Source organism: Mobula hypostoma, chromosome 6 (genome assembly GCF_963921235.1).
Source record: "Mobula hypostoma chromosome 6, sMobHyp1.1, whole genome shotgun sequence".
NCBI lineage: Eukaryota > Metazoa > Chordata > Chondrichthyes > Myliobatiformes > Myliobatidae > Mobula > Mobula hypostoma.
This window is the reverse complement of record NC_086102.1, coordinates 179604002-179622178: the sequence shown is the minus strand read 5'-3', so window position 1 is coordinate 179622178 and position 18177 is coordinate 179604002. Positions and strand designations below refer to the sequence as shown.

The following is an 18177-nucleotide window of genomic DNA, read 5'->3' as shown; positions in this document are numbered from 1 at the left end:
GTGAATAGAAAGGTCCACGGCACGGACTTGAGTCGGTCAGATGAACGACTGTCTGATTTCTGAGCTCGGCGCTGTTCCACCACAGATAACCCTGCAGTTCACAGACATCCACACGCATTTCATCAGCATGCAAATACTGCTTGAAGGAGTGTAACAAGTGGATCTTTGATATTTACAAACTAGCCACTAATAACCAGAATGTAATTTGCCTGACACAAGCATGGATTCTGTTATCTCAGCTCTGGGTGCCCTATAGGTGCTTTTGTTTTTAGATTGCACCTTATGAAGGCTGTGCTTGACTGAAAGTACTACTGTGCGTGCGTGCGTGTGTGTATACATTTTACGAGAATTCCTTGCAGCTGAATATACTGCTTGTGAGCATGGCCTGAAGGCTAGGAATTCCAGGCCACTGAGGCCGATGGCAGCTCTGTGTTCAGTTTGGACTACTAATACTAAGCAGGAAGCGTTGAGGTTCTAGAAAGGGTGCAGAGGAAAAATCCGTGGCTTCTCATCAGCAAGACAGGAAAAGCAATACAGATGTCTCTGATTGTGATGATAACAACGTTGTGAACCGAGAAGCCGGGGGGGGGGGGGGCTGCGATGGCTAACTTTGACTGAGATTGCTCGCCAAATTAAATTGGACCAATTAATGCTGGAAGATGCACAGTTTTTCTTTGGCGAGACGCACTGTTGGGCAGCAGATTTTTTTTCGTGAAACAATACAATCAGCAGCAAAATCATTAATTAATTACACTTTAATGAACCTGAAGCGGCCACTACAGGAACTGTCAGAAGTTTATCAGAAATGAACGGCGACACAATGGAAATGTCTCAGCACAAAGTAGAGACACAACCCTGCTTTCAGGCCGGCATGTTTCCTCACAACAGATACTAATCGTCCCAGGACGCAACCAAATTTACGCGTGACAATGCTCATTATTATAAACAGAATGTCTTTTTTTTAAAAAAAAACAACTTTTCTCCCCCCATTTCTCAGCAGCAAATCTGCTTCATCAAGATTTAGATCGAACTACACTTGGAAGTGAGCAAGTGCATGTCAAGTATTCTGAGACATATATTCAGATTTGTGAAGAATTTGACTCGGTAATACGGAAATAACACAAAATGCAGATATTTGTAAAGTCTATTCAGTGGTCAGCAAAGCCGTCTGCCTGAGCCGCTAGGGAATACAGACACATACTCACCTCTACACTGGCAGGGATCAGATGCAGGCACGTCCCCTCCCCCAGGCTGATCAGCATTCCAATGTCACCAGGGAACATGGATGCAAGCTTACCACTAGATTTCCAGGGACTGAATGAACACTCGATGTCATGGGAAAACTTGCGTGTTTTTTTTTTGCCCCTGTATGTTTAAGTATTAAATGTCCTTTTACGCACATTGCTCTAGAAAACAGTAATGGTTCAGAATGAAATATTGCGACCAATTATCTAACTAGGTTAAATAAAATGTTATTAATAGTCAAACAGCTTACAAATGCAAACAATAAGATCTACCTTTGCAGCACTGGTTCAAGGCACGAATAGCAGATGTTCATCCATCACCTGTCCTGATAAGTGGAAATCTAGTGCTTTGACATACAGAAAAATTTCCATCTGTATATGTTCCATACCATTTATTAAAGGGACAAACCAGCCAAATCCAAATTAACTCAGCATATGGGCCACTGAAATGACTAAATTTGACTCAGTTTTCATCCATGTAAAGGAACATAGACTTTCATAGCCCGATTTTCATAGTGATTGAATTATCTGGAACTGATTTTCCCTTGATAAGTAATTATTAGGTGGCAGACTGCGATGTATCCTTCTCTTTGAACCATCAGGAAGGAAGTACAGAAGCATGAAGGCACACACTCACTGATTCAGGAACAGCTTCTTCTCCTCTGCCATCCGATTTCTGAATGGCCATTGAACTCACGAACACTACCTCACTGCATTTTAAAAAAAAATCTATTTTTGCACTGCTTATTTAATTTAACAGTTAACCAGAAGAAAACCTACAGATGCTGGAAATCAAAAGTAACACACACAAAATGCTGCAGGAACTCAGCAGGTCAGGCAGCATCTATGGAAAAGAGTAAACAGTTGACTTTTCAGGCAAGACCCTTCTTCAGGACTGAGAGGGAAGGGGTGAGATTAAAAAGGTGCAGAGAGGCACTTCACCCCTTCCCTCTCATTGTACTGCTGCCGTAAAGTTAACAAATTTCACATCGTATGCTGATGGTATTAATCCTGATACTTATGGCCAGAATACTTTGAATCTTCATTATTTTTGCTTCTGGTAAGAAGATAATTTGCACCTTCTCCATTGCTTCGTGCATCACTCAGCCTTGCACTTCCGTGAAGGAAAAATAAATCCACAATCTTTCATATTCAGAATTTTATTTGAGGTATGCTTGTTCTTTTCTGTTTCCATATTTAGTAGCATAGCCATATACAACAAATTGTACAATAGAGAAAACTTTTCATAAAAATATCTGCCTTGAACCACAAATTTTCTTTTAATGGTCACTACTTAAACTAGTTATTCTATATGAAAATTTACTCCAATAATTTCCCTGTGGTAGCAAGTAATTATGAAAAGAAAGATTCTATGTGGCTAGATAATATAATAGGATTCAGCACTGAATTTTCAGTCTACAGTGCCTCACTACTTCCTACGACTGAGATGCAGAAGTTTACAATGATACTGCACCAATGAGGACAAAATGCATTGCAACGATTTCAGGAACTCAGTCGAGATCACCAATTTTAATTGTAAAGCAGTTTCCTATGCACATACATTCAACCATATAATGATCCCATTACATCAGCAACTGAAACAAAAGTTTAAACCAGAAATGTTTCATTTACACAAATAATATTCACAAATGTGAATTAATTGACTTTATATAAAAAAACAATGATATTGTGCAGCCTAAATGATAGAAGAGAGTCTTTACACCATGAGGGAAAGACTTAATTTGGTTTCAGCAGATACAAAATAATATGTACATATTTTAAAACCTGCTGAAAATATTTATAATTTATGACACTGTATATTGAAGGATTTCCTTTTTTAAAAAAAAATTACTTTAGGGATCAAGTGTTTTTTAAAATTTTTGTCACAATCCTCAATTGTTTGATTGGCCAGAATTAAATATGACACACAAATTATTTGTAGCGTGTGCGGCTACATAAAAAGGTGTATACAGTAACAAACATCCTACAGAAATAGTCTGGTCATCAGTAACATTTTCCAGTCCAACAATACCACCAGTAGGTGTGCATTATCTACACGGCCACACTTTTCTAATGCTTCCTATCATTTAGGTTGATAATACTGTTCAGTGTAATGACAGTCTTTCTGAGGTAGACTGTTCCAAGTTCAAGGACAAGTCTTATTTTACAAATGCATGACATTCAAAAAGGACATAAAATAATAAATACTACATGTACAATATGTAGCAATGAGGTAGAAATGGTTACAAAGAATGCAACAATGTTTGAATTTACAACAGATGTAGGCTAAAAGAAAATTCTGAGTGGCTAAAATCGCAAATAATTTTTTTTAAGCTCTTTCACAATAGTAGCTTTATGATGAATGATTGTGCTCAAAACACTTCAGTAGGACTATTTTAAATACTGAACATTCAGTTGTATCGTTTCATTTTTCCTCAGTCCCGCAGCATGACTGACCCAAACCGCCTGCATTGTAGCTATCATAAGGACTCAGATGTGCCATCCTTCCATTTTAAATTGAACTGCCTTTAACAATGCTGTGTATTGTGCTACAATACTAGTGTTACGTTTAAGAACGGAGAAGAATTTAAAATGACAGGCAAGGACTGTGTGCTGATACAGGAACAACTGTTTAGGGCTGGGGGTGGGGTGGGGAGAAGGAGGTAGAATGTACCATTGTAATTAAATGCTGCCTATCTCTGTGCTATTAGCTGTTTGTGTAAAATTTAACAATGACTCAAAAAACATAATACAGACTTTCATTGCCTGACACACTCCAGCATCTCTGACTGAATGACCTCCAGCACAACATTAAACCTATTTACACTTCAAGAGCATGAGTGCTGACTAAAGAGCTTTCACAAATAAAACTAATTTCACATTCTGCTAATTAGTTTAGACGGCCAGAATTTAAATTACTGTTAGAAATACCAGGCTGTTAAGAAAATTCTGGAACAAATAAATTCTAAACATGTAAGCTGGTCTTTTACCTCTTTTTTTTAAATTCAATATGAATTTGGAAAAGTTTTTATTAAAAAAAGATAAAATATGAAATTTTAATTTGGGACAAAATTTATATTTTCCACCACGTTTTGGTTTCCACTTTACATTCACAAGACTATATATGAATAAAAAAAAACACATGTGGACAGCCCATGCTAATTTTAATAGCTGTGGTCCGGTGGCATGCATTGGTTGAAATTGTATGAAATGTTTGATTTTAAAGCTTGTTTGGATATATAATGGCTGCACAATGTCACATTTAAGTGGCACATTAAGGTGGAATGGCCCACAGCACTGATGTCCATAATTACACTTCCATCTTACTCCAAAAGAACCCAAGCTAAAGACAATATTAAAACCCATTATTAGTTCTTCCAATTGGAGGGTGAGCCGGAATTATTGAATTAAGTTTCACTTCATCATTTCCAATAAATGCATCAAGATTGAAATAAAAATCTACTTTGAAAGCAGACACCAAAAGTAATGGCTAACCTAAACACAACAAAAATAAAAGGGTCAGCACAGTGCATTGGCAAACTTTTAAGAGAAATATTGATTTTAGACTCTAGCTGTTCATTTAAAAAAATTGTGAGAATGATGCTCTGAAATTCTAATTAAATGAGCCTTTTTTCCCCACAAAATTAATACATGGGGCAAAACCTAACATCCTTATCTTCTAGTTTGGCATTTTCAGTGCAGATTAAAAAAAATGCTTTTAAACTTACATTATTTAATGGCAACACAAAGTACCAGTGCTTTGCAACAGTTCTTTAACTGTATAAAATAAAGAATTGGAAAAAAAAACATTACATTCAGCAGCGAGCGAGACTGTTCTCCTCATGCAGTCACAAGCTTTGGGGCAGCTGCAACCTAAGCTACTCCTGTTCAGAGACATTACCCAACATCAATCAGCTGTCAAAAACAAAAAAAAAGTTGCACATAAAGCATTAAAGGATAAAAAGAAAGACAACACAGGAGGGGTGATAAAAATGCCACACATGCCAGCTAATAGTTGTTCCAGAAAGAACACTCCGCAGAATGTGCGGCTGAAGAAGGGAGAAACGTGAAGCTCACTTGAGGGAAAGTTAGCAGCTCACAGAAACTTGTTCTGCAGGTTAGCATACCAAAGTGTAATCTGACTTCCAAAAAAACCCTCTAATAATCTGCTTTCAGAGAGAAGATAACAAAACTGAGGTAGAACAGAAAGCAGGACATAGTTCCTCCTTGGGTTTCAGCACATCTATGAGGAATGGTGGTTAAATTAATCCAAAGCTGAGTACAGATGATTAGTTTTCCTTAGAGCAGACTGAAAATCTTGCACACATTTTCGTGGTTAGCTACTGCTTATCCTGCAGCCAGCCAACTGCCTGCCACATGTAGCTCTGTGACCCATGACCTTCCAACTTTGACACAAGGAACCCTTCCCAACCCCCATCTCAATAACCTAGAAGCTACAACTGTAACCAGTCGTCAAGAGGCTTGAAGGTCAACAGTCATAGTTCACAACTAAGTGTGCCTTTCACATAGTAATGAATCACCAAATAAAGAACATGAAAAATTATTTCCCCAAATACTTAATTATTAAAGTGGCTTTCAATTGACATGTGCACCTCCTGACTGGGTACTGCAGCTACTGTAAGATTACAAACATTGTCAGTTGCTAAAGTTCACTAAGATAAAGAGGAGCTTGGGCTGAATTTACCCCCAAGTTGGAAAGCAATCACTTTCACAATAAGGATTCATCCTTCTGTTCGGCTTGAAAGAGCTGAACGGTGTAAAAGGTTCTGACAGACCACTTCAGAATAAACCTGGATACATTCAAAGTCATCTCCTCGCTATTCATTTCTTTGAGGTAAACATACAGTAATATTAGTAATGAGAAACCCAGCCTATGACTCTCAGCAATACATAGTGCTTTCAACACATTCCTTTGAGGTACAAATTACAATCACTTTCCTGAGTATTTGCGGACAGAACATTAAAAGAACTGAACTGCTAAAATTAAGGTCCAGATTATCAATACCCTGCTATAACTGTTCTCAGGTGATACTGCAGAACAGACAGGTTTGAGGAATACTGTTGTCCTTAAGAATGGCAAAAGCTGGCTAGCAACCTCCTATAACAACCTTTCATTTCTCAATAAACATCTTGTTCAAAATTGTTTAAAAGTTACAGCTCTTGTATTAGCACATGCCACCAACTGAATTGTGAGGCAACAAAAAAAAATAAAGCACCACTTCAGGCACTTGACAGCAACTGAATCTCAAGAACAGCAGAATGGAATCAACACAGAGGGCTCCTGTCCTTTGAAAGCAACCCACTTTTCTCTGCACCTTGGTGAGCGTCGTCTTCTTTGAGCAGAACTGAATATCAACATAAGCTCTTCCGTATGCAGCTTACACTTGAGTAGCTCTGACTTTGCGCTCTTCCTTCAAGTTTACCCTGACTTTCAGTCATTTTGCCAAGGTCACTGTTATCTCCTCAGTACCTTTTTCAACTGTAATACTACTGAAAAAGGGGTTTCATATCCCTACGTAGCACATCACTGTGACCAATGATCACTGAATATGCACAGGATTATCACTGACTGCAGCCAAACATTTTGTTCCATTCAACATACACGTCCAATTCCTTCTGGGAAATGCTTGGCTGGATCTTGCAAAAAGCATTATCGAAGTCCTGGTAAGTGATTGGCCTCAATTGATTAGGCATGATGGCTGAAAGGTCCGTCCCCTGTATGGCGTGGAGAGGGCCTACCATTGCCTCCTGACACAGTCGAGCCACATCCAAGCCAGAGAAGCTCTCTGTACGCTGCACCATCAGTGTGATCTCCTTGTCACTGAGGCAGTAGTTGTGTTGTGAGAGCAAGTGTATTACCATCTGGTGCCTTGCTGTACTGTCAGGTAATGGGATTAAAAGTCGTTTCATAAAGTATCTGCGAGCAGTTTCATCTATTTCTTCGGGTTTACTGGTTGCACAAATTACCACAACTTGATCCTCCACAGAGGTCACTGAAGTGTCCAGTTGCATGAGAAGCTCTGTTTTAATACGGCTGATGGGACTGGGCTCTTCATTCACTTGGGACGAGAGAAGCAAATCAACTTCGCTGATGAAAATGACAGAGGGCTGACGACAGCGTGCTACAAGGAAAGAAGCTTGAATGATTTTGTCCCCTTCCCCCAGCCACTTGGAAATAAGTGCTGAGCCATTGACTTTAAAGAAGGTGGCACCTAGTTGACTAGCTATGCACCTACCCAATAACGTCTTGCCTGTTCCTTGAGGACCAAAGAAAAGGATGCTTCTAGGTGGAGCACTGAGTCCGGTGAAAACGTCAGGCCTCAGTATAGGCCATAACACTTCCTCCTTTATAGCCGCCTTGGCCATTTCAAGTCCCGCAATGTCACTCCAGTCCAGTGGAGGACCCTGGCTTATAATTTCATTGGTAACAAGTTCAATGAGGTTTGAGTCAGTGTTCTTTAACTGTTCATCAGCTGGCCGGTTAGATGAGGTAGCTGCACGAATGCCTGGGCCCTGTAGTGGGTGTGGGAGGAGCTGCCTGTGCTCATCACTGCGTTCGCTCATTACTGGCGAGGTGAATTTTCCGAAGGAGTCGCTCGATCTCGACGGTCCTAAGGAATTTTTACCAGCACTGTACGAAGGTGGCGTGAGCGCCCTGTTGGACTGGCTGCTGAATTTTCTTTGTTGATCACTGACTATCAGCTGTTTTGTTGGTTTAAACGCTAGAGGTGCTGACTCTGCGCTCCTGTCAAAGCCATTTCCCCGGCTCGCGTTTGAAACGCTGTTATCTGGCATTCTGTACATGGGGCTCTGAGCAGTCCGCTGTTGTCCGTAATTGTAATTTCCATAGCTGGGGTCCATTTCTCCTTGCCCTGCCATGTAGAAAGCTTTTCTTTTCAGGGAGTTGGCTGAACTGTTACTGAGCGGAGATGGAGCAATCGGCGGCAAGCCATGGCCCTGGTAACTGTAACCCGGTACTGTGGTGGGAGGGAGGGGTGTTGGGGCAGCAATACCTGATGGCAGGTAAGCAGAGGGAGGCGGGGCTGCACCAGGACTGTATCCGGGGCCAACAGGAGTCTGTGGGGGGTAGCTAGCTGCAGGATAATTATACACAGTGCCGGAGGAACCTGTACTGTAGCCAGGGACTAGGGAAGGGGGAGGGGGAGGGGGCGGTGGGGGAGGGGGTGGCTGTAGAAGCCCGGAGCTGTGCAAAGGAGACGGATGAGGTGATGGAAGTGCTGGGGCTGACTGGCTGCTGTAACTCGAATGCAAGTAAGAACCATTGTAAGCCGTGGCATATTCCTGAGATGCACCAACCGGTGGGAGCCCAGAATGGAGACTGCTGCAGGTACTGCTGGAATAGCTCGGCTCTGGCAGGTTGCTGGCCACACCAGGGGAGCTCCCAATGTTTCCGGAAGCATCCGTCGGTGGAAGGGCAGTGGTCACTCCCGTTTTGCCGGCACTTATGACATCCGGGACACAACTCATGGGATACACGCCCTCCGAGTTCACTGAAGGCTGCCAAGCCTCGCCTTCGGTCTTCCGCCCATTAACCAGTCCTGGTGGCCCCTCCGAATAGCTACTCAAGATAGATCGTTCATTGGGGCCTTCTAAAATGCCAGAATATTTCTCTGCATATTTCTTCAGCAGGTTTGAGGCAGTCAGTGCAGAGATATCGTCATTGGCCCAGGCGTACTGATAGGTGCGTTGCAGGTGGCCTCTGAACACGTCTGCTTTATGGGCTGGAGATCGTGTGGTGGAGGAGATGTCAAAGTGCTGTTCCGGCCACTGGCTCAGAGGCTGGGCATGCTCCGGGGTCCACTGCATCTTCAAGCCTGCAAAAGACAACAGTTCACTCAATTAAAAATCAATGCTTGGAATCAAAAGTACAGATGCTGGAAATCTTGAGCAACACACATACACACACACAAATGCTAGAGGGACTCAGCAAGTCAGGCAGCATCTATGGAGGGGAATGTTACTGAAGTGGTTAGCACAGTGCAGGCGACCCAGGTTCAATTCCTGCTGTTGTCGGTAAGGAATTTATAGTTCACCCTGTGACCATGTGGGGTTTCCTCCTGGTGCTTCTGTTACCTCCCACAGTCCAAAGGTGTGCGAGCTAGTAGCTTAATCTGTCATTGTGAACTGTCCCGTGATTAGACGAGAATAAAATTGGGGGAGGGGGTTGCTGGGCAGCGTAGCTCGAAGGGCCGGAAGGGCCTACTCCATGCTGAATCTTAATAAATAAATAAATAAACAAACAAACAAACGAACAGTTGATGTCTCAGTCCAAGACCCTTCATCAGGACATTTCAGGCTGAGATCCCGATGAAGGGACTCACCCTGGATATCGACTGTTTATTCCCCTCCACAGATGCTGCCCGACTTGCTGAGTTCCTCCAGCATTCTGCTCGATGCTTGGGCTCCTGACTGACGTGCAGTAGCATTAAGTGCTTACGCAGGTTTATACCGCATCTCAATACCAATGAGACCGCAGTGCTTTCACCGCTAATAATATCAGTTTAAGGGTTCTTCAATGTATTAGCTTAAGAATTCCTCTACAACCTTCCTAGAGAGTTGATGTTTTCTAAACACTACCCACTCCGCAAGTATATAACTCTTTGTAACAGAGGCTGAAGTCTACTGAATCCGGTGAAGCCACAGGCTTCCAGTGCTCAGCACGGGCGTGATGATTGGCAGGTACTTGGAGATGACGGTCAGCAGCACAAGTGCACAATGTATGTGACCAAAACCCCACTCCTGGTTGGAAAACAAGTTACATCTCCTCAGGAGAGATTTAACAAACGAATATAATATTTTTATGGCAACCTTTTTCAACTTGTGTCTTCAACCACTGGGAACAATGTGTTTTAAAATTACATCCAACTTTAAATTACTCCGTGCTTGCACACCCATTGTAGTGTTTAAATTACATCTAACCTTATAAATTATTCCGTGCTTGCATAACCATTTTAGTGGGTTTTTGTAGTGAATTTATTTTAAGAAACTGTGGTATAAACATCAGAAATAAAAACGGTCAACAATTCTCATTCTCTCATGTTTATTATATATAAATGTATTGCAAAATGATTCATGGTGATTTTCTAGTATGAAGTAATGTTACATTTGCCATTTTAATTTACAAAAACTACACTAATGATCCTATCTCACAGCAGAGCCTGTTACTGAAAAAGCAATCAAAGGCAAGAGAGTTGCTGGTCACTTCTTAATGCAGTTTCCGTTTTCTTTCTAATATAAAACATGAGACACAGCTGACATATCTCTGCTAGGATACCTTTCTGATTTTATACCGAACATCTAGTTAGCGTGGTATAATACACCCTGTGCAGAACAATATGACACAGACATTTCAGGTCATTCTCTAATCCAACTCTCATCTGAGTGGTCTGAGACAGTTTCAAATCTGCTTCACAGAGTGTAGCAAAGCAATCTTCCAGGCAGCGCTCCATCGCTTTCATCACACAAAGCCTACAACTCGGCATGAATTACAACTGGCCCTTTTTGCTTCTTAGTCCTGTTGTCGATGCTCTGAAAAAGCAAGTGTCACTTGTCTGCCAGTCCTCTTTCTTTAGCAGCCTTCAGGGTACAAAAGGCACCGGGCAGCATAATCCTGCCATTTTCACACAAACTCAAGCACTGTGAAGCTGAGCAGAGATATTTAAGGTTGCACGAGATCCACGGCGCAATGTGCAATAATGCCTCGCTTCATTCCCATAAATCCCTAGATACACAGACTCACCCCCAAAGTGTCATCTAACTCTCTGCTAAGTCTTACCTGTGCATGGCACACGTTACTGTTTGCTGCAGCTGTATCAACAGGCTCCTTTAATCTCGATCATATTACCAAAAGTGTTTTTTCCACAAACAGTCCATTGCCCTCTGGCACAGATTCTGTGATAAGGGAAAGGCCCAGTTGAATCGAAGCATCTGTGGCACTGCTCCACTCTGAATTATTACTGCCTTTTCTTTACAGCTCCCACCCCCTCTTCTTCTCCTCCTCCTTCTCTTTAGCTGTTCACAGCCTGGATGAGGCATCAGATGCGGCTGCTGGAGCTGTACTCTACTAAACAAATGCAACATACTGTTTGCCTGGTAACAGAACAGCATGTCGATTCCCATCTGACACCCTCCCCGGCATTAGCAAACCACTGCACCAGACTCTGGGAGCTAATTAACAGGATGATGCTTTGTTAATTGTGTTAATTTACTGGGTTTAATTCAAAGAAAACCACAATATAGTTGGCACCCTTGTTACGCTTCTAACTTAGCACTGAAGCAATGTATGAAAATGAGAAGACAGAATATGCGCGCTGGCTGAAAAATGCAGGGATGAGTAGGGAGAATATTTCATTGCAGCAAGGTCAAGACAATATCATCAGCACCCACTGAAGTTAAAAACAAATAACAAAAATAAATATTCTATAATTGAACTTACACATACACTGCATGAACATAACCGTTGATTCGGTGATTATTTGTGAAGCTTGGGAATTAGTTAAAAATTATTTGATTATCAGCTCATCAAGAACTTGACACAATAACCAGCTTAAATGTCAGTGATTTTACACTAAAATAATTAATCAGTATTACTCTTTGGACCTTAATGTGCAACTGCCATGAGAGGCAGCTTTTCTTGCACGTTATGAATAAACAGAGGATACTGAACTTCAGCTTCAATTCTGTCAAAATCCCTTGCACTTTCTCTGCAATTAGTGCTTGTAATTAAATAATTAGAAACAGCCACAGTTCACTATTAGTCATGTTGCCCAACAAAATTTACTTGTGATTCTTAAGGGCCATGGCTCCAAATTGATTGTTATTTTATTTCTTGGACTAATAGGCTTCTTTAAGATTAATTATAAATATTTAGCAGAATGGTGATTACTCACTTGGTTGTGTGCTTGGAGTTTATTTTACACAAACTACAGGAATTAATGGTGTTAATGTAGTTGGCTAATAACATTAGAATTAAATACCAAGACACCCCGCCCACTTCATCCGTGATGTTAACGAAGAATAATGTAGCTGAGGAACTTGCTCTCTAAGGCTAATAGATTTCAATTTAAATTCAGGCAGAAGAGCATTTCTTTCAAATCACACTTTCACACCTTGCATTTGCAGATTATGTTACATCTTGGGGCAAATTACTTAATTTTATTTTGATTTTATTTGCATAGGAGGCACCGACGACAATCTCATAAGGCTTTTCTCTAGACAGTGTGTGTCTACAGCAGGTACCGATGCAATCCCGCAACATCAGATGTTAAATAAAATAGAAACAGAAAATTAAAATGAACTACAATGACTGACTTGAAGCCATTCAGCCATAGCTTGAACTGTGGCTGAAAGGCTCGGCCCATTCTCTGTGGATATGGTTAAAACAGAACTGTTTGCAAGTCTAGCTTCACTGCAAACATTTCAAGTTACGGACACAAGTATTACCCATGTGCAAAATTCTCTCCTCCACATCAGCGCTACCATAAACACTTAAACAAATAAAAAAGTAGACAAGTGATCCATAGTGGGGGGGGGGGGGGGTGGCTGGTAGATTATTAATTTAGTGTTGGCTGTATTCCCGTCCTGTGCATACTCCCAAATCATCCCAAGACGGTCAACTGTTGAGAAATTGATTTCGGAGCTTCTGGCAGCATTAAAGCAGCCTTGCAGCTCGTGTAAAAGAAGCCAGAAACTAACCACTCATGCTTTGCTGCCTTCTGTGCAGGAAGACCAAAGTTCATTCTGCGTCAGGGCAGGCAGAGGCTCATTGTCAGCAAAGGAACCCTGGTTATCAGTTGGTGGGGGAAGATGGCATTGGATTGGGGTTGCAAATGCAGCCTGAATGTAATATCCAATCTTCAATTTGACAGTGGGGGGAAAAAACTGTCACCTCCGTGTGCACCAGTCAACAGTTGTTCATCCTTATTGACTTAAATCACTGAGATCCCGTCTGTAGTTTATATCAAACACATTTGAATGCAACAAGGGGGGGGGGGGAAAATCACACTTAGGTTGTTAGTTTAGAAGGAAACTGGATGGAATGTCTACAGCATCATTTTTGCCCCAGTTTGATTACACAACATACCAATAATGAAATAGTTTCTGACTGGCTCGAGGGCCTCGGCTCACATTCCACTGATTAGCACCTCAAAAGACTCACAAAGAATGCACTTTTGTATAATTTAACAGCGCTTGGTGGTCGAACCTTCTTCTCAATGATAAAAAACCTACAAGATTTTACAGTACATTCTTTATGCTTTGTAAATGTCAATCTCCAGCAAAGCACACAAAAAATTGCTGCATGAAGTTTGCTTCTTTTTTTTAAATGGATAGTTTATAAGATTTTCCTGTATTCTGGTAAGCAATGTTCAGAATCATTTTTACAGGATTAACAAGTCTTTTTTTTTGAAAACACAAAGTAATATTTTCACCACCCAGACTTGGTGAGCAAACAGCACAAAGCTGACCTTATTTAGTACTATTAATCTCTGTATTCTTTGCCATTTTTAAGCAAACATGACTGCGTCTCCAGTATGTCCATCCAATTTCCCACCACGTAAATTGGACTGCCGTTTGCACAATTCACTATTCATTATAGAACAGCTGAAAGAAAACACAGAGGGGCTGTTCTCATGATGCCTTGTAGCTGGATTCCACCATCATCAAAAAAGAATTTTATGCTGGGAGAGCACTGTAATTGAAATTCATGCTCATCAGACTCATTACTGTTTTCATCGATTTACAATACTAAAGATGCTTATTAAGTAACTATGTTCAATAAACCAGCATGTTAAAAAAAAACCTGTAACAAGTTCACCACGATTATAAATGTTAAGCTGTTTTGTAACCAGTAGCTTGCAAAATAGTCCTGACATCAAACTAAAGTTTCATTGTCTAGGGCCAGATTCTAATGTTCTAAGTTGTTCAATGCGGAAAATTCACTTTTTTTTGTATAAAATTGAGTTAATCGACAATACTGAAATCAAGTATTTTACAAAATAATTAGACAGAATTCAATGCAATTATTGCTGTTAAGTGCATACCAAAAATACAATAAGCTGCTGTGTGAAACTAGTAGCCAATTGAATGTGCAAACATTGCAACTGACCATCAACTTGCAAATGTTATAAAGCAGACAAAAACTGATCCTTGTGTTTCATTAATTATTTACAGCCTTTTAAAAAAAACTATACTCTTCCTTCAGGTGTACCAGTCAGCTTCCAGCCTCTTTGCACTGGTTGGGGTGGTTGCATTTTACACGGTGGGGCTTCTCAGTGAAGTCTCTTGGAAGTGAAGGACAGATTGACAGTGCTCCTGGTTCAGCTATTAAACTAATATTACAGAATACTTTAACATGTAATATCAAAACCACACAGAATTAGCTTAACAAACATCAAGCCCACTATTTAGACATGTTATTCTCTTTCAGCATAGTTAATAAATGTGCAGAAAAGTGATAAAATATCAAAACTAGTGACTGGCAAGTTTAAGGAGGAAATTGCTCGATTCGATTCTCAGTTAGTTCCCTTGCAAAAAGCAACACTTAGAAAGCGCTGCACTCAGTGAGATTTTGTGTCAGGTGTAAACTCTCCAAATAGAGGTCAAGATCCATAATCACAAGCATTTCTGCTGTGTGCATTGTTTGGCGAGATTGCGATGCCCCAAAATGTGTAGCCTTCTTGTACGCTAAAACTGTGAATACATCATAAGGGGGCCAGTAAGTAATCAAACCAAAACCACAGAACTAAAGAAAAAAATTTAAACAAGGTAAATCCGATTCCATGGTTACACAACGCAATATTAATATCACATAAAGTCTAGCACATTGCTGGTGTATTGTGGATTCCTATTCACACGAAGAACTCGAGCAGATACAGCTCACCATAGGTGCTACTAATAAATCCTCCATCACAGGCAGCAGTCTGATGACCTCACGTTATCACGTTGGCATCTCATGCTGCCTTGAAACATGCAGTATAGATCAAAGGAAGGTTGTGTTGTGAAGCATTGACATTGCAAGTTGCAATACAGTAAAGAATCAGTGGTTACTAATACAATTAGGAAATTAGCTAGTTGTTTGCAGAGAGCCAGGAAAAAAAAAGTAATTAAATTCTTCAGCATAACGAAACTTAAAAAATGTTTTTGTTATTTCTGGAAGTTAGAAATTCTTACTGTTCTATGGATGTTGGTAGCTTTACCCAAACAGTTACTGTTGATGCAGAAGCACTTATAGAAAATGTCACAAGCTATTCATAGAAGGTACCACAACTAAAACAAAATCCCTTCTTTTTACACTTTACAACGCTCTTCAGTAACTATTACATTGGGGTTAGCTTACTTGTCGGTTGAAAGCCTCTTCCATCGTGCCGGTCATCGCGTGGCCTGTTTGAAGGACGCAGCAGCTCTTTCCCATTCGTTGGCTTGTGTGCCACTGCACCAGTTTCTGGTTTCACATGTCTCGGGTATAAGAATAGCACATGCAGGAGCTTGGCTGCTCTTTCCTTTTGTTCCCAGGCCACGCTTCACACTGAAGTCATGACTAATGCTGAAGAACTACAGGGAAGGTACAATCCAGACTTAGAAGGCCCATGTGCACTCTTTGCTAAGCATCTGTTGAATATTTAGTTTTGTAGTTTGTGTAACTCAGGGAATTAGATGTTTGGACGAATCTTTTACTGTTCGTAAATAAATGATTAATACGCTTACTCGTAATCGGTGTTTTTTGTCTCACTCACTGAGTCCGTGAACCTGCTTCCACATTACAGTAACCATCTGGAATGCTGGCTGAATTTCTTTCCAAATCCAAGGCATTAAGTATACAAATGGAAATGTAGGTGGATCGGCCATACCTTGAGGAAGCCAACCAACATTAAAATGGAATCCCCAAGGGAAGAGGAAAAAGAGACATGCAAAGAGCACATGAAGATGAGACATCAAGGCCAAAATTATACGACAGGGACACTCCTGGTCCACCCTCAAGAAACTGGCTCAGAACAGAGGAGGATGGAGACGGGAGGTCATCGATGGCCTATGCTCCACTGGGACCTAAGGGCTTAAGAAGAATTCACTACTGACAGGTCAGTTCATGCAGTACGAATCATGCAAATATTAGGACGAGTTACCAAGATTTGGTAAACTAAAGGAGGCTTGAGGAAAGCAGGAGATGGGGCGGCGGGGTGGAGGTGGGTTATGGAAAGAAATCTAAAATTAACTTGTTCAGGTCACTTCTGTAAATAGTGGGGCAATTGTATGATTGTGTTTTTTTCTCCTTTCTCTGTGCAGTGGTTTTGGTCTTTTTTTTGTAAATTGGGTTCCTTGGGTTTCTTGCTTTGTGGATGTCTGTAAGCAGACAAATCTCAAGGTTACATGATATATATGTTCTTTGATAACAACTGTACTTCAGATCTTTGAATGAGAGAGGGATGAACATATTGCCAGTCACAAAATAAGTCTTTATGTAGATTGCTTGGCTGAAGGTTGGGGAAATCCAAAAGGAGCAAGGTCATTGAAGAATTCAAAATGGATGAGACTTCATATTTGACATTCAGCATGGCCTGTATCCAAAACCACTCTGCATGCCTGAGAGTTACGAGCAAGTGGGGATGGAACAAGCACTGCTGAGAACTAAAGCTTAGGAAGGTCTGTGAACAGGATCCAACCGGGAAAGCAGTGGAGAGACAGAAGAGGGTCAGAAGGGGGCTGGAGAAGGGTTAGAGTTGATGTCTGTAGGATATGAATGTATACAATTTTAACATCGAGGTCAAACAAATTTTGCCCAAGTTAATAATCAGAGAATAATTGGACAATTGGCAGGAGTAAGGAAATGTGTATCCCAATGACGACGGTTTAATTTTCTCCAAAGTTTAGCTGGAGGAAACTAAAGCACATATAATACTGTACAAAATTCTTAGGCACACAAATATAGTTAGGGTGGCTAAGACTTTTGCACAGTGCTGTAGTAATTTCATGTATTGCAATGTACTCCTATTGCAAAAAAAAAGTAATTCATGATATATGTGAGTGATGATAAACCTGATTCTGATATGAGTTCCATTGTGGACTGAGAGTGGGAAGGGAGGGGGGGGGGATTGGGAAGCACCAGAGACTTTCTTTAATGATCAATAAATCAAATTGTTTGGAATCCAATTACCTTGCCTGGTGTCTGTACCTACGCCACCTAACCCAGACCCCTCCCGTAGTTCTCCACCCCCACCATTCCCAACATCCTTTGCTCCCATCAGATTTATAAACTCACTGTCCGCTCCACATGGACAAATACAGTACAGCATAACAAGCAAGCAATCTAATGACATTGAGTCAAGGGAGAAGAACAAGCAAACAAATGCAATCAAGAGAGGTGGAATTGAACTTGTGCCCAAAGGGGACAAGCTCAGAGGACAGGATTACATACAGATCCCTGGGAGAAAATTAATTGTACAGATACTCTCATGTCAATCAAACAAAGATAGGCAGTGTCAATAAACTGGACACGCAAAAGAAAATTTTGAGGTGTACTGAATTGTGTCAAAGACCTAGAGAGTGTGAGAGAAACAAGGAGAGTTAATAGACCATGGCCACAGTCACATAGAAGGTTGTTTGTGATTTAAATTAGAGACACATTTGCTTTGCAAGAGAGACCGAAGGTTATTTGGAGGCACTTAGAAGAATTCACATGACACTTGAAACCTATTTTACTAAATGTTATGAAAGGCCAATGACCTGAAAGGCCAATTCTGCTTCTCTCTGCTGTCTGTCCTACTGAGTATTTCTGGAAATTTTGTTTTAAGTTAACAAAATGTTGAAAGACTGTTGATAGGAAGAGAGAGTATTATTAATTTCTTGGGACTTGGTCATTGAGTTAGAAACATGCCAATAAGCCCATGTAGTGCATGTC

At 40.8% G+C, this 18177-nt stretch overlaps 1 protein-coding gene across 3 annotated transcripts in view; it reads right to left on the bottom strand.

Moving 5' to 3' along the window:
• Positions 1 to 2423: 2423 nt before the first annotated feature.
• Positions 2424 to 18177, bottom strand: part of fign (fidgetin) — a 96523-nt gene continuing 80769 nt past the window's right edge. For 2 of the 3 annotated variants that reach the window (XM_063052336.1, XM_063052335.1), the window contains exon 2: positions 2424 to 9100. In XM_063052336.1, the coding sequence (XP_062908406.1) occupies positions 6828 to 9092 (2265 nt within the window). In that variant the 5' untranslated portion in view covers positions 9093 to 9100 and the 3' untranslated portion in view covers positions 2424 to 6827. Of the gene's footprint in view, positions 9101 to 11061; positions 11247 to 18177 lie in introns of those variants that run through there. The other variant, XM_063052337.1, reaches the window with a different exon arrangement.